Below are 17,456 nucleotides of genomic sequence, written 5' to 3'. Positions count from 1 at the left end.
GCCACATACCTTCACTCCTTCAGTGCTCCAAAAATCCCTTTGTATTGCAGTGAAGCTGTCAAAAGAGGTCAGTTTATTCAGCTGAAGGGAGACCAACATAACACAGCAGAATTCAGAACACCACTGATGTAGATACAGCATGAGGGGATAGTGTTGAAAAAGGCAAGACATCTTAAACAGTTAAGGCTTGCCTGTGGAGAAGCTGGCCTTTCTTCTTGGACATGGAAAAACACCCCAGTAGTATTTTCCTGTGATATGATTTCTTCTTTACTACAGAAGTGGGCTGCACAGATTTGTCAGATGGTAGATGTGGTTAGAGCTGTCCTGAAAAGGAAAGACTGACTCATTCCACATGCAGGCTTTTACACCCTCCCTCTGATCACTGCACGGTAAATCTTTGCTGTTCTGACATCAGCTTGGCTTCTCTTAGTCACTGAAAGAGAAGTTGCCAAACAGAATAGGGTTTGTATATCCTAACCCCAATTCTGGAGAGAATTAATGGACTGAGTCTGAAAGCCAAAAGCCTCAGATTTGTTTGGGTTAATCAAAGCCAGAATTTGTTGGCGGGGGAAAGATACAGATGATCTTTCCCAGCTGAAAGAGTACGTCAGTGTGGCAAGTGTTGGGAAGGTAACACGTCTTAAATGCCACCAAACAACACACTGGCTTTCACAAGAAGGCACTGCTGGACAGGACAGATTATCTTATTCCAACACATGTGGAAGTTCACAAAAAATTTTGGAGTGGTTGACTACAGCAAAAGGAACAAGTGCAGTGAAGTGTGCACAGGAGGAGTAGGATACAAACCCATACAAATATTCTGGCACATAAAATGCATTTCTGATATAATGCTTCTGTGGAAGATTAGGTCAATCATGACTTTGTCTGGTATGGTGGAGGTACCACGGCATAAATTAAAGCTAGAAGGGGAGAGCAAAACAGCACTTACTTTTTTCCCCTGAAAAGCTAACACCCAGTACCAGCAAAGTGCTTTAGATTGCTTTGACTTACTCTGTTCTAGCCCAATATATGCAATCATTAGCAAGGCTCAGTTGCTCAACAGTACTTGATTATACTCCTTGTTAATGCATTGCTTACACTTGTCTGGCACCTGCTCAGAGCAGCTAATTTAGAAAACCAAGAAAGATAAAAAATTATGTTCAGTACCTAAAGAAAGGCTACTATGTAATCACTAACAACTAAAAAACAACAGGGTTGGTGCATGATCTTGCACAAAACATTTACATTGGTACACAATCATCCTACATTAATCTGATACTTACCCATATTTGTTAACGGGTAAAAAACATTATTAACAGCAAGTTTGCAAGTAGGGTTCAAAACAGGTTGCGTACAAGAGGATGGAGTCAATGTTGAACAAACTAGTTGGTAATGACTTTTATTATATACAATAAAAGTATATTACATAAAGACATGGTATTACTGCATATTGCCTGATAGGAATGATAAACACAACCTTATTAGATCAGGCAAAAGATACTAACCTGAAAAAAGCATTCATTCTTATCAAATATACTAAGAGAGCTACATTTATCGTAGGAATAATTAGAAAAGCAAATAGAGAGCTAGAGAGCAAAAAACATTTCCAGCCTGTATTATTCTATTTACATGCAGCTTTTGTGAGGAGCATTCATACCTAATTTTAAAATAATGCTTATTAATCTGAGATTAATTCAGTAGGGTGATGAACATGAATAATATAACAAAACCCTTTTAAACTTTTCAGTATTCATCTTCTCATGCATTTCATCAGGGACAGGCAACATACTGAGCCAATATTTAAATGACCCCCCCAAACGGCTAAATGGTATTTTTTTTCAGTCACAGGAATTGAGTGTGTAGTAGCACAGTGTGATGTTTTTTTCTCTCCAATTATCACAGATTATGCTGATTTGCAAGGGACCCACATTGAGTTCAACTCCCTGCCCTGCTCAGCACCATTCCCAAGAGTCACACCCTGTGCCCAAGAGCATTGTCCAAACACTTCCTGAACTCTGTCAGGCTTGGTGCTGTGGCTTCTTCCTAGGGAGCCTGTTCCAGTGCCCAGCCACACTCTGGGTGAAGAACCTTTTCCTAACATCCAAGCTAAACCTCCCCTGACACAACTTCAGGCCATTCCCTGGGGTCAATTAATGCTATAATTGTTGAGGATGTCTTCATTGCATAAGCAACTGTAAATCAAGTTTCCCATTGCCCAGGTGAGTTGCTTTACCAGCTCCACTGGAAGCACATTTATTCTCAATATCTTGCACGAGTACTGCATGAGTGAAAGCTCAGGCTGAGCACTGCCAGCTGCATGCCCCCACCTGCCATCCCCAGCAGGCTGCCTGTCCTGCCACGGTGCTGGCAGGGCCCTTGGGATACCCAAAGCCAGGAGAGCAATGGAAAGAACTGTCTCCCAGGCTGGAGAGGGCTCTCCAGAGCAGCACAGCCTGGGGTTAGCGAGCCTCCCCTTTGCCTGTCCAGCTCCCAGAGCAAGGAGCAGGAGCCCTCTGGATCACACAGCCTTGCTCTGAGGTGTCCAAGGCTATGGCAGACTCCCCTCCTGCCACACACACCAATCCAAAGCCACGTCAGACCATGCAGCTGGTAAAGCATTTGGTTGAGCAGATACAAGAGTTTGACTTTTCCCCTCTTGCTTTCCCTAGCCTTACTTTGGTCAGAGCAGTCCTCTACCTGATACACACCACCAGCAGTGCTGATCCTGCCAAAAGGATAATAAAATCAGAGATTACCTTTAAAGAAATGTAGGGCTTAAAGATGGCAGCTGGAAGGCCAGCACTGGAGATCTCTTTGAATCCCAGTGAAGTGTCACCGCTGCTCTCCAGAACTGGGCATTCCAGCCAGGGCCAGCACACGTGGGAAGACAAAAGCATTTGAAGGCAGTGATCCTGTGCCATGAGCTACCAGAGTGACCCTCCACCTCCAACCTTACCTCAGGAAAATGGCATTTACAGCCACAGCACGCAAACCTGGTTACACACAACTCCCTGTGTGGGCTGGCACACAGCAGAATGAAGTTTTTGCATCCAAATCCAACATCTCATCATTTATTTTTCATATATCTTTTCCTGTTGTATTTGAAAGAATTAGTGGCTTTGTAGTGTGGTGTGAAAGAGTTAAAATTTGGTTTTGATGAAAGATAGAGGAGAAAAAAACCCCAGGCTGTCAAGCAGAAAGCAATTCCAAACATTTCAAAATAAACACAGATGTTTTACTATAACCTATTTGGGTTTTGCCACAATAAAGGAAGGTCTGAAGGAAAAACACAATGCATTTTCGTTTTTTTGGATCTTTTTTATTCAAAAGTTTTCAAAGAAATAAAACAGAAAAAGCTAACAATCTAATCAAATTTACAGTTCAAAAATGTCTTTTGGCGTTTAACAACAAGTCCTAGGAAACAAAACTACAGAGTTATCTTGAACCGGACAAATAAGTTACCACTGGCAAGTTTGTGGCACTAGTAAAACAAAAATAAAAAATTAACTCTCTTGATCATATAGATATCTCTATGAAAATCTTTTTTTTTTTTCAATCTGTACAAAAGGTCTTTCTTCATAAATTAATTTTTTATAATTTAATGGCTGTCTACTATGTGATGTTTAAGTAACTGATTATTTCTTTATGTACAGAGGTTAAATTTCCCAAATCTTACCCAGACAATGAGTATGGCACTTAGTTCAGACATTTCTGGCAGCAACTCTTCCCTCCCTCTAACACAGCTATCATACTGCAGTTTTTAATTAATGCAAAAATAGCAAGAGAGATCCAGGTTTGGAAAGTTACCAAATACAGGCAAGGTGCTGCAGGAAGTCTGGACTTTTACAAAGCAGTAATATTCCAGGGAGCATAGAACCAATAATACCACAACTTTTTAAAAAAAGAAAAAACAAAAACACATCTCTTATGACTATGCATTTCACTAGAATCTACACTTCTCAGAGCAGCAATTTACTTTTGAAACTATGAAATGTCACCGACATCTATACTCCAATACTCACACAAAATTTAAAAACTAAAAAATACTTGAAAGAAACAACTGCTTAGCCCTAGCTCCTGAGCTAGGATGATTTGGTCTGTGGAAACAGGGAGGGCCAGCAACCTGTCCCAATACAAAAGGAAATAAACTTTGAGGTAGATAACTGATCATATACAGCTGACCAGAGAAGTACACAGTTTTGGAAGACAACTTAATTTATCATTCAATTTAAAACATATGCAATTGTAATAAAAAGCTTTAGTAGCAGTGAATTATCTAATATGTGAAGTACAAATAACTGTGTATTTATGAATCAGGAATTTCATAGTTTCAAAATTGGTTTTCTTTACACTTAACACTTGTAGTGATGATGTAAAGTGTGGCACTGCTTGGATCCAAGTCTTCCTTCATGCTTTTGTGTCCATACATCAATTAAAATTATAAAACCTAAATGCAAATGTACAAAAAAGGCACATTCTCTTAACCGCAAACTGGTCCGGCAAAAATAAAGAGTACAGAAGACGCAATGCTGAGACAAATCAGAATTATTGGTTACTGGCTCTTTGTTCTTTGGTAAAGTTACCTTTTAAAAGTGCCAAGTCTTTTTATTTTTATTTACCTACTATAGAGAGCTAGTACCCAATCAATTATGTTTCTACTTAAATCTCAGCATATGTTTGAAAACGAGTCCTTTAGCTTTTGCCATTTTGCTGTAATAGCAACTTTTCTGTTTGCTACCTCTCAGCACAATCCTCATCCTAAAGCACTATCATTAGTAAAAAGGAAGGACAAAAACATTCGGTGATATCTCCACCCCAAACTCCCTACTCTACCTATGCTAAAACTAGAACATCAAGTTAGTTTCTGAAAAAAGGCAAAAAAAGATTTTACATTGCATCATACAGCAGAGTTCCTAAATCATTCAAACTACCAGAGGGAACTATTGGCATATGGCCTTACAAACAATTTATACTATTAAAATTTCCCCAGTCAGAAAATGTGTTTCACACAAAACATTTTTTCCCCTCTTGCATTTCACTACCTTACATATTATGTGAAAAAATCATTAAAAACACTTACTACACATTAAAAAAGCCAAATTTTCAGCAATTTTTATTGACTACCTTTAAAAGCCCTATGCTGCTGTTTTACAAGGCATAATAGACCAGCTCATTTGGTCAAAGCATTCTACACCATTAGTTTGGACTACTTACTGAAACAGCTACAGCATTGAAAGATTTAAGGCAAATTGGAATTTATAGAAAAGGATAAGACACTTCACACTACATTAAAAGAAAAACAGAAAGCTAAGAGACCAGACACTATAACTGCAACACTGCACTAAAGCAACACTCACACACTGCAAGCACAGAACATCATCTTAGATGTTTTACTATTTTAAACTTCAGAAAATCCATTTCATACAAAAAAAAAAAGATAAAAAGAAACAAACAAAATAAAAATAAACCAAAACACAAATTCTGTCATGCACGTGAATAAGTCTTCGTGGTCATCTGTGCATACCCAGAAATTTGAAGGTTTTTTTTTTTGCGTCATAACACTTGATAAAAACTTTTTTCTTTTACTAAAATAAACCTGTTCATGGGAACAGCTACTAGATGAATTTAAGGTTTTTCTTATGCACCTTATAGAACTTATAGCAAAAATAGTTTTAGTTGATTTCATTATAAATAACATTTTCAAGAACCTGTGCAAAACTGTCAATAATTCCTAAAGCACAATTGATCAGTAAAATCCATGATTGTTTCAGCCTTTGCACCCTTCTCCAGGCCAGGTCAACACTGGACATCTGTAACACAGAAAGGTCAGAGCTAGAGCAGAGTTACAATCACACACCTTTTTTCTAACGTAGCTGTCCACAAAATGAACTGATTTCCTATTTCAGACAGCTGTGAGAAGACTCAATGAATCTGAGTATAAACCTGGGCAGTACCACAGGCAGCACTGCAGGTGCTTGGCCCTTCCCAGGACAAGGCTCTGCACCAGGACAGAGCCTGGGCTGCATTTCCCCCTCTCTCCCTAAAAACTGCTCAGCACACAGAGCTCCCACGGGGGAACTGTGAGGCTGCACTCAAAGCTCTTTCCTTTGTTGTTTTGTTGTTGTTCCTTTTAATCCACCAAAAGTGGTTGTGTGTGCTACTCCTGTGCCATCTCCAAGGCTCTGGAAAAGGAACAATAACTTTCTTTTGGTGCAGCTTCAATGAGGCTATGTATGACAGCTAAGAAAGACACAGCCACTGTGCCTCCCTGATGGTAATACTGAACAGCAAGTCAGGGCTCATCAAATTTGAAGGCAGACTTCTTAATGTACTGGTTTATGTTGCCACATGGGTTTAAAAAAATACCCAGCTAATGACAAAAAAATTTAGACAATTTTTTAATTTTTTAAAGCAAGGCAAAGATTGGTATTTTAAGGCTTGTACATTTGTAGGTGCATATAAAACAGGTTTGGGGTTTTTTTCCAAGTCCCTTTGACTATTTTTCGCATAGGAACAACTTTCTGAGAAGAAGCTATAAAGTTATTAAATGTAGCTGCCATAGGAAAAACACTGTGTATTTCTGAATGACTGCATTCCCTCATGCAAATATGCTAGTTGTAATTTACCCCTCGAATTATGGGAGTATGGGTACTGACTTTCAACAGGACATTCCCAAAAGTGCTGCATGTGCATTTAGAAAGAAGTTTCAGCTTGACAACAGTGACAAAGCCACAACAATCAAGAGACTGCAGTGTTCCCTGTATTTAGGGCACAAAATAACTATTGATTCCCTCCCCGTCACCTGTCTGAAACAAGACAAGTGCCAGCATGTTCCAGGGACAGAAATACCCGATGCCATGCTCTGAGGCTGAAATCAGCTGGGTAATATTAACCTTCCCCACGTGCCCACTGCTAGAGCCTCTGCTGACACACTGCACATAAATACAGGTAACAGTGCCTCTCTGAAGAATAAAATAAGTGGAGAACTGACTTACAGCAAACACACAGAATTGCTCACAGAGCTTGGATATCTACACAGAGTCATCAATACAAAACGTGTCTCAGATGGCAACAACAACTCATCCTTTCAGGAGACTTAAGGCTGTCCCTCCTGCCTGGCCTCAGTCTATGGGGAAAGACACTGACAGGCTGGGAGAGAGAGGCAGCAGGGGGATGTGACATGCAGGATTCCGCTTCGCTGGCTCCCACAGATCTCTGCTGGTAAGGAGGTTTTACATGCCCACGGGGAAGACTTAAGGCAAAACAAATAATTCCTTGAAAAGCGGTTAACGCCAGGCACCAGCCTTGGCATGGGAAACGTGCAGGAGTCATGATTTTAACACCAGGAGATGGATAACGAGAAGAGCCTGTGGCTTTGCTTTCTGCCTGCCCTGGAAGCAAATCAAGGATGTGGGCTTCCTCTAGATGCCAGCATTTGGCCCGACTACAGGAATAACACAGGTCACACGCTGTGCTACGCAGGCTCTGCCGTCTGCTGAGTGTGCCAAGTTTCCCCATTGGTTTGTTTCTATCTTTCCATACAAGAAGCTGTTATGCCAATAATGGGGATGAGAGCACTGCTGTCAAACAGCTCAGCTGACCTGCAGGATCAAAGCTAATGCCAAAATGTGTGTTTTGTTGGATCAATACATTTTAGAGAGATATCACACAATGGTAGCACATAACTGATTTTGATTTTTTAGTATCAAATAAATGCCACAAGGGCTGTAGAAAAACCATTCTAACATGGCCTCCAGCACATTATTGCAGATTAATGGAATTTTTCAGTGTGAGGTCTTAGAAAATGTGATGTAAAAAATTATGTAGCCAAGTTGCCTGGCTTACAAAGCACTCAAAAAAAAAAAAAGATGAGTTAATGAAGAACTAAATTCCAGAACTTTAAAACATGGATCATGGAAAAGGGAACAGTTAGTGCAAGTAATGTTTTTAGGACGGAAATGTACAGAAAGCAAAACAATTTTGTATGAAGTAAGTTCAGGTAAAGCTAATGATTTGCTAATAAAAAAGGCCATGCAAGCAGAACCAGAGGAAACCTGGAGTACGAAAGTAAAACCCTGGAATTAAAGCCAAATGAGGACATGGATTAAAAACAAATTGACAAAAATCTGGGCCAAACTGGTTTTTTTTCTAGAAAAAATGATGAGCAGGGAAATCTTTGGGAGAAAAGGTCAGCAAGGATTTCTAGCAGACTGCCTCCCTGCCTGTGGTCTGTAAGTCAGCCACCAAGCTGCTTCTTATCTTACATGTACCACAAAACTAGGCATGATATGTCTATCAGTACAATTCCCTTTAGCATTTTGATTCTTGTATTTTTGCATTAATTCACTGTTGTTCTGTATACAGCACGCTGCTAAAATGAATAAATTAAATCCAACATAATCCAGTTATGGTATAGAGAAACTATTAAAACAATATTATTCAGAATTCATTAATTCATTTCTGGATCCCAGGTTTCCTTCCCTGGCTTTTGACTCTGGCCAAGTTCAAATCTGCTTCACTGTCCCCAGATAGCATCATCAGTATTATTTATATGACATTAAAAAAGTTCAATACAGAGTACTGTAAGTTATGAAATAAAGCATCTTTGAATTCACATCTTTCATGAGACAGGATGAGCCCCTACCTCACAGTTACTTATTTTGCTGATACGTGTATGGAGAATGGTCACTGGATGTCTCTACTGTAACCTGCTGCTGGCCACTGGCTTCCTGCAAATGAAAAGGAAGGCAAGCCATGAGACACAAAATCAAGCAGCATTACTTGCAATCTGTATTTCCACTTCACTCATGCAATTAACAGTGTTCAAATCTACAATCTTCATCACATTTCTCAAATGAGGTATTCCAAATCTGAGGTGTTAACTTTACCTCAATGAATATTTCAGCAAACAGAGGAATTAAATGATCATGCAAACTTTGTACTTCCTCAGATGCTTTGATGAAAATGAAAAAAAAAACTCTCAAACTTTTGACAATATAGAAACAGAGAGAGCAAATAACTGCTAGAATATTTTCTATCTGTAGATGTAAAAGAGCATTCTGTGCCTCTCCTTTTGAAGGGGAGGGAGAAGAATGAGATCTACTTACCACACAAACACTATGAGTACTGTGATGGGGTTGGCACTAGGCAACACAAAGAACTGTAGATGGGACTTTGCACCAGGCTCCCCAGAAACCAGGCAATTAATTCAGCTGAGAGTGCTCTGGCAGACAGAGCAATCAGGTAATTACCAAAAGAATTTCTCTGATTCATATGGGCAGATGCACCAAAATTAATCAAACAAATTCTGGAGTTTCTGGATAAACAGACCTTGAAATGAAATGGTTTTTTTACAGGCTCTGGAAGAGACTGTCTGGCACTCATTCTGAACACATGAGCTGCAGCATGCCCTGTCTAGCTCCTCTCTTAAAGCAGTACTGACCTATGAAAGGCTATAAGGTAAGCCAAAGTAGGAGATGAATTATTTAGCTTACTTATGTTATGCTCTCCAACAAAAGTAATAAATTCCTGTTCGATAAAGAGATTTATTAGGCAAACATGCACAATCTCCTGAGATGCCAGGGTCAAATCAGGATTCTTTGCAAAAATCTACAATCAAGGTCTGCTGGCAGATAATTTTGTACACAGGTAAACTAAGTGAAAGATCAGAACTACAATACATTCCCTGGCTTGTTACTATTGGAGTTATGTTTGGCAAAACACAGGGTTTGCCTGAGCTATGCTCATGGAGCAGATTGCTCTGAGTATGTACTGCCATAAGTACAGGTAACTCTTTGTTGTAATATATTAGTTGAGAATAATGACATTTTATAGTTTTAATACATGTGGCATTCACAGTACATTCACTATTACAATACTTGCCTTTGAGCACTAATTTTCCTAGGAAAAAAATGTATTAATATTTCTTGTCTCTGGTCTTTTCTAAAATATACTGACCTCAACAGGAACTGCTGCTGTCTGGACATGTGTGTACTGGGGGATGTAGGCTCCTTGCATAGCTGTTGTGGCTGGCATGTACTAGAAAGACAGAGACCATTACATTGAGTGAAAGCCCAATATAAAAGTATTCAAAATACCTGTCATGGTATTGCTTAACAGATATTGACTGTTTCCCTAAAGCAATATACAGGAGAGAAAGACTTTTGTGTCTGAAATCAATAGACTTTCCAGAAAAGTCATTTATCTATCTTGAGAAAATACAAACTTGGACTTCAAAGACTCTGTAAAGGACTTTTCCTTCTCTGTTAACCCCAGGCATAATATTTTCTTTTTTTAACTCCATCTGGTCTGAAAAGAAGGGTCTTGCAGTTTAGAGGCAAGTCTGAACCTCTTCTTAATTAACTTCTGTTCCACACTTCAAGAGATTAGAGTTGCAGAAAGGAATATAAAGAGTAAAACTAACTATTTTATCTTTTGGATGCAACTCTGAAGTTACCTCCAGGATGCCTTTCATTTGTTTTGGTCTATTTTTATTTACTCGTTTCCAATTTCTGATCAGTTAATAGACTGAATAAAAGCTGATGAATATAATTTTAAAATGGAGACAGCTCCTAATAATTTATTGGACATAAAATGACTTACAGGATTACTTTTTCCCACATGCAAGCTGCACAGGGATACTGTGATCTACATGCAGTATTTTCTACTTGGGTAAGTTCTATTTTGTATGAAATTGCTACATACTGTTCCAGTACTGCCTAATGAAAGATGACTCATCTGCTGTGTCAGAGGGCTTATCATTGATGCAGGCTGTAGTGACATGGTGTGGTCCATGGAGGGAGTCAGAACAGCACCCTGTTAAAACACAGAAACAAAGAAATGGTTGCAGCACTCAGATTTGATTTTTGATTTGAGAGTCTAAGTATGGAGTCGCCTTCTGAGGGGATGCACCACAAGAACTCTCCTTAATCCCAGGCACTGACTCGAAAAGCAAGTCTGGGGCATTCTGAATATTTCACTTGAGCATCTGCAGATCCTCAAGGTGGAAGACCTGCTTTGACTTCCTGCTGGACATTCAACTAACATGCAATACACTTGAGAGACCTGCTGAAAATGCTTTCTGAGTTTAACCAGATGCTGACTTGAAAGCGAAAATTTGCACATGTTACCTGGTACAGATTCACTCAGCTTAAGCTTCGGAATTTCATGTTTCAGGAAGAAACTTTTATCTCATCTTTAGGAATGGTGGCTTTGGAGGAGGAACATTTGTGTTCCTACCCATCACACACAATGTTCACACACGAGGCAGCTGCCCTACTTAGTGGCTGCTTTCATTAGCACACACATTTCACAAGAGTGATTTAGCAGGGCTGTTTCTTTGTCTAAATACCAGCTGCTATTGACGACATTTCTATTGCTTCTGTACCATTTTGTTAGGTTCATAAAAATTATACTCTAAACTTCTAAACACTTTAGATTGTTAAATATGGACAGCACACAGGTTTTCAGAAGTAGCTGAAATGGAAAATTATCAAGAAATTTCATTTTACCAATCATGTTCCACAAAAAGACATTTCCAAATATTTTGTATGACTTATGCTTGCAGAAGGTGTTGAATAAAATTAATGGAGGCTCAAAATGAACAGAAATAATTGCAGCGTACTGAAAGCAAGTATTTTGAATCAATAACTAATCCTTAAAATGAAAAAAAAAAAAAGAAGAAAAAAAAAAGAAGTATAGAATATACTTGGAAAAACAACCATGTGATCAGTGTAGATGAAATGAGTCACAGGCACATCAAACACTGAAAGAATTTCCTGTCTGTAGACTGCAGGCTTCTCTGAAAAGTAAATGAGCAAGACAGCACCTGTCTTTGCACAGGCCAAAACTGAACTTCAGTCTAGAATCTAGGTCTTTATTCGCAACTGTGAAATCTCATCTTGTTTACCTGTGAAACTAATACACTAAACTAATACCCCATTAAATCAACTCTTGTCTTTTACAGCATTATCTGCAGGATGTTGTTTTATGAAAATCTGTGTTGCTAGAGAAGGAAGTTAAAACCTACTCTGTGTATATGTATTTAACATCAAAAACCACAAATACAACAACAATTAAGTGTGTGAGAAGGTGTTCTGGTTCAACATCACCTTCTCTGCATGCCCAAGAAGAAAATGTTCTGCCAAGAAGATTTACATTCTATAATCTGCCTGGAGAGGTTAATTAAAGTCAAGACCATATCCCTTCTGCATCTGGAAACAGACCTGTTTGTAAACTGTGGGAGTGCATGTACTCAAGTGCCTGTTATTATTAGTAATGCTCATCTCAAGAAAGCCAGTAGGTCTCAGATGTAATGGTACTTAATTGGCAAATGACACAGACAAGCAGCGAAATGTCACAGGAGAGCAGAGCTCAGCGTGCCTGACAGTCTGGTACAGATGCCACAGCCACAAGTGTAGGGAGACCAGCATTACTCAGGAGTGCTGAAGCCAGAACAAGCTATGCAGGTTTGCTCAAGTGAGTGCCCACAATGTAATTCATATCACCACATCCATCTGTCTTTCACAAATTATCCAGTCTGAACTATTGTAGAGCTACTCTAAAACACTGGGTCTCCAATTTCAGCTCCTGAAAGGTAGACAGCATGTAAAGCATTTGGCATTTGCAAAGTGTTTTCCATTTCAAGTAAAGTAAAATAAAACAAAAACAAAAAAACCCCAACACCACTAAGTTTCCTCTTGAAAGTTTTCTCTAATGGTCCTCATCACATTGATACTCTGAAGGTAGCTTACTTTCTTCCTAATAAAATGAGGCCCCAGTTCAGGTTACTGTCTTTGTTTCGTTTTTCATTTTGATCCATGGAAATAATTGGGCAGGAACTGACATACTTCCTGTGGTTTAAAGTATGTAAAGTGTTTATATAACAGATAAACACAACAATGGAGAAGGATAAAAACTTACTGGATGCTGCATTATATATGGTTGAGGCTGCATCCAAGAAGGACTCTGAACCTAGAACAAAATTGGCATTTTATTTTTCATTTTACACATTACTCCAGCTTAGATATAGTAATAACCTAAATCATGTTAACATGCCTCCTCCCTTATTTGTTGACTTTTTAACCCAATTAGTCCCTCTGTGGAACAACATTGATTTCTATGAAAAACGTATTCATTGTAATCTGTAAATCAGAGACAAGATTTGGAGACCATACACCACATACACCTTTCAGAACAGAAGACAATGTTTTTAGTGCAGGTTTCAGAAACAGTGAAAGGGGTCAAATAGATGAATGGCAGATTTCTGCTACATTGAAAAAGAAAACTCCTTCTGTCTCAGAAATTCCTTTGTGCAAAAGTAATTGGGATCTCCAAAAGTATAGTACCCTTTTCCTTCTAGTGTGATCTGATTAAAATAAATCATTGTATTTTCACAATTGAAAAAAAACCCCAGGAATTCTGCGGTAAAAAAATCAGGAATTCTTGTTCTAGAAAAAAGAAGATTTAGGAGTACTGTTGTCTGAGACATTTTGGTGTGTTATTCAGAAAGCACAGGAAGAGGAGGAGGTTCTGATGAGAGTCCCTGCTCTTGCAACAAGCACACTTTTTCTCCAAAATCAGTGACCACCCAAATACTTCAATTGCAGGAGAATGCCTAACTTTGCATCACAAAGTGAAATATAAAAAGGGAGTGTAAAGGTTATATTCTTATCTTGGTTAAAAGGAGCTGGTTGCAACAGCTCTCTGAAAAAGTGTGCAAGAAAAACTAAAGGTAAGGACAAAAATGTTTCCTCCCACCTTCTGTAGGTGTGTTGGGTAAGGCAGGAATCTGACCTGCACCACACACAGGGCAGGCTCACCACTGCTACTGGACATTTAAAGCCTTTTAAATGCCTCTACCATCACTCCCAGAGTCCTGTGAACAGGACAGGTAAACACACACAGCCTTGAAAAAATCCAGGTGAGACATTTTCTGGAAGATGGAAATATTTCTTGCCTCCTTTTGGTAGTTAGTTTCAAACCAGAGCTGGGTTTTGTTGTTTTTTTTTTTTCTTTTGCAGTCAGGAAAAGAGCAAAAGGAGTTCAAAAATGGAATGGAAAAGACTGGAGCACTCCCTTTCCTCAGGCAAAATCTTAACAGCAAAAATACCGGTACAGCCTGACTAAAGCTTTGGCTAATCTCACACTATGATAGTAACTGGCTCAGTGCAGGCATTTGGATACACAGGGGTTGCAGAAACAAACACTAGCCAAAACCTTATTACATTTGTTTACCTGAATAAGAAAAATCTAGCAGCAGGTTATACCATGCCTCAAAGAAAAAATAAAATAAAAACCCAAAAACCCCTTTGCTTGTGTGATACATGCTGCTGTGTAGAAGACAAAGCTGCAGGTTTCTGTGAGAAGGGATCAGTAATGAAGATGTGACTAATACTCAAATTGTGAAACTCTTCTGGCCACGAACCTCCTTCCTCCCCAATACAGAATACTTCAATTTAATTTTCAATTCCAATTACTGTGTCACTTCAAGCATAATGATATTAAAAACTTCATTCACAATAATTTAAGCTTCATGCCATGTATATTGAAATACTGGTAACTACATTTCTGGAAACATAATGGATTGTGGTCTGTCTATCTCAATAAGCCCAAAAATAATACTGTATTGCTAAGTAGTATGTTTCCATGCCAACTTCCAATTTTTACTTGGATTCTGAATATCAGAGAGTCACATATTGATAAATAATTTATATTTTAATAAAGAATAGCAGTTAATTTTACTGAAATATTTTCCTGGGTAAGAACTTACTGTAATTTCTGAGATAATGCATTACCAAGCAGAGTGATTCAGTATACTGACAAATACAGTCTAGCACTGTCTGCCCAGAGCAAACATTGTGTTGCATAAGTTACCTCAGAAATTAATATAAAAATAATGCAGCTGCCCTTCACACCAGAGAATGCTGTTTTAACTCCTACGCAATACTTTGCTCATGCAAGACGGCATTAAATGTCCAGACTAATATGAGACAATTCTTCCTCATCCTCCTCACTTGGAATTGAAGGCTACATGGGAATTTCTGCAGGATGCAGCTGATGAGATGGCCCACAGTGCCTCTGCCAGCTCCTGCCCCCCTTTACACACCCTTCCACACTCATTCACACACAGAGCACATCTGAAAGCTCTGCATGTCTCTCTCACTAGAAAGCAAACTGCCTCTTCTTCCCCTGTTCTTACACATAGAGGTAAGAATCTTCTAAATTTAATTAGTTTGGGTTATTTATGACCTGAATCTCTGCTGTTTACTCCATCTATGTGTTAAACAGTAAAATGCCAGAAAAGCTCATAATTTAGCATACACTGCCATAATTGGCATGTCTCAAGCAGTAATTACAGAGCACACATCTGAGACTGCCATACTAGTTGTATTTAAAGCAAGTTGTTTGTAAACTGAAATGTACAATGCCCTAAAATTGAGGATTGCTAAGAGATCTATATCAAAGTATTAAAACTGTTTCATGTAATTTCCCAATGTGTTGAATTGTATATCAATATCCCTTGTGAGGACTCAAGATGGCACCTATCAAAATCCCTCTTCAGAAAGCTTTGGACCAAAAATGTCCAAAATTTATATTTTAATTTATTATCCAAAATAAAGTAGTTTTTGGTTTAGAAATACTGTCCTAGGCTATTAAATGCTTTACTCCTAATACAAAAACACTGAATTTGAATCCTAAAATAATTTGACCATGGAGCTCTTTTTTTAAAATTTCCAACTCCAAAGTGAAGAATGTTTCAGTATCCTTCTTAGTGCAACTACATAAGATATTATTGTTGGGCTTTCTGAGAAAAGTACAGAGAAAAGCTCAAAATGTATGGAAAACATCTTTAAAAATAAATTAAATTAAACCAATGAGGCTTTAAATAAAGAATAATTACTTCATGCATACTGGTGACATTAAAATAATTTGCCTGAGAGAAAATGAAAAATCTCCCATGAAAGGCAGAAATGGCTACAAATCCCTCAGCCACCAGCACAAGTTGGAGACTTGGTTTTGCAAGACACATTAAAGCACTGTGCTTCCTGAAACACACACTCAGGTTTTCAGGCTGTCACTTTCATGCTGTACAGCACAAGGAGGCCACTTCATTAAAATGTAACATTATTGGAAACCTCGAAAAACCAGATGCAACAATTGATAAATAAACATAAGCTCCAGTGAACCATTTCAGCTACCAAGCTCTAAATACAAACCTGGTATGTAGAAACTGGAGAAGCAATATATGGCGTAATAGATGTCTGAGTGATCATTCTGTTTGCTGTAATACTGTAGGGTGATGGATAAAATCTAGAAAATGCAGAAATATTTATTAAATACTAGTTCTGTGCATCTTTCATAATGCAAACATATTTTTTTCTTAGTGTGACATTACTCAACATACCCATTTTGTAAAGCAGCTGTGGTTGGATCATATGTGAGTGTCATTCCAGCCTTAAAAAAAAAAAAAAAAAGTGGAAAAGAAAGAGTGGACAAAATTAATTTTAATTGTAAATTATTTCTCTTTTCCTTTAGTTGTCTCATTTTTAACTGAAAATTTGTATTGAAATAATTTATTAAAACTTAGGGAAAGGTTAATTGACAGAAGTAATTATACAGCAAAGAGAATTAGCAATATTGTTTGTGAATACAAGTTTCCATGTTCCCATTATGAGGAATAAAATGCAATCTATTAAACATCTGGCTAAAAGTACATGTGCGTTTGAGATTCAGGGCATGCAGATGATTATGTTAGGGTGTTTCCTACAATATATGACCTATAAGATTGAATGGGGAGTGCAGTTTTTCAGAAGGCACATTTGAATTTTCCTGTGTAATATAAACGAGGTGTTTAGGCTTGCTAGCCACAGTGAGTCTATGAAACTATTATCTTGAACATTAAAGTTTAAAACAACTGTTGACTAAAAACAATAATGCTGCATGGCACTGGTATACTATTTTAATCTTGTGAAAGTGATGTGCATTTTAGTGTTGCATAGATCAAAGGATTATTTCTGCATGTAAGCACAGTTATGTTTCTGGTAGTTTAATAATATGAGAAAGCTGAAGTTTATATAATGACCCAGTTGAAGGAGATTTTATTGTTCACTTCAATGAGACAGGACTCAGCATTTCACATTTTGCCTTTTCTCCTCAGAAGAAAGACACAGTTAAACATCTTTTTACAGAGACACAAACTGTCAGGTAAGAGTTGCTTGAACATTTTTAATATGCCAAAGACCCAAGCCAAGAAGTCTCAATGCCTATCATTTTCCTAAGTATTCATTATTGCACACCCACACTAAAGCTTGAAGGGAGGACTTACAAGTCTCACCTCGCCTTCTCTGTGCCATGCTCTTCCATTCTGTATGTATTTATTCTGATTCTGCCTCTTCTTCTGTCCTCCATCAGCAAACTTGCACAATAAAGGTTCTGCAGGAACTGGAAGAAAGAAG

General features: G+C 38.2%; 1 protein-coding gene across 8 annotated transcripts in view; it reads right to left on the bottom strand.

The window, feature by feature from the left end:
* Window positions 1–3,311: 3,311 nt before the first annotated feature.
* The window catches only part of RBMS1 (RNA binding motif single stranded interacting protein 1), a 142,783-nt gene continuing 128,638 nt past the window's right edge, over window positions 3,312–17,456 (bottom strand). For 4 of the 8 annotated variants that reach the window (XM_058809815.1, XM_058809818.1, XM_058809819.1 and 1 more), the window contains exons 7-14: window positions 17,327–17,442; window positions 16,406–16,455; window positions 16,218–16,311; window positions 12,922–12,972; window positions 10,705–10,815; window positions 9,958–10,038; window positions 8,645–8,729; window positions 3,312–5,810 (exon numbers count right to left, since the gene is read on the bottom strand). In XM_058809815.1, coding sequence (XP_058665798.1) covers window positions 8,652–8,729; window positions 9,958–10,038; window positions 10,705–10,815; window positions 12,922–12,972; window positions 16,218–16,311; window positions 16,406–16,455; window positions 17,327–17,442 — 581 coding nt within the window. In that variant the 3' untranslated portion in view covers window positions 3,312–5,810; window positions 8,645–8,651. Of the gene's footprint in view, window positions 7,392–8,644; window positions 8,730–9,957; window positions 10,039–10,704; window positions 10,816–12,921; window positions 12,973–16,217; window positions 16,312–16,405; window positions 16,456–17,326; window positions 17,443–17,456 lie in introns of all 8 variants that reach the window. The other 4 variants (XM_058809816.1, XM_058809817.1, XM_058809820.1 and 1 more) reach the window with 4 other exon arrangements.

The sequence above is a fragment of the Ammospiza caudacuta genome, chromosome 8 (genome assembly GCF_027887145.1).
Source record: "Ammospiza caudacuta isolate bAmmCau1 chromosome 8, bAmmCau1.pri, whole genome shotgun sequence".
In the NCBI taxonomy this organism is placed as follows: Eukaryota; Metazoa; Chordata; class Aves; order Passeriformes; family Passerellidae; genus Ammospiza; species Ammospiza caudacuta.
Note: the sequence above shows the minus strand (reverse complement) of the source record. Positions and strands in the feature narration are given on the sequence as shown.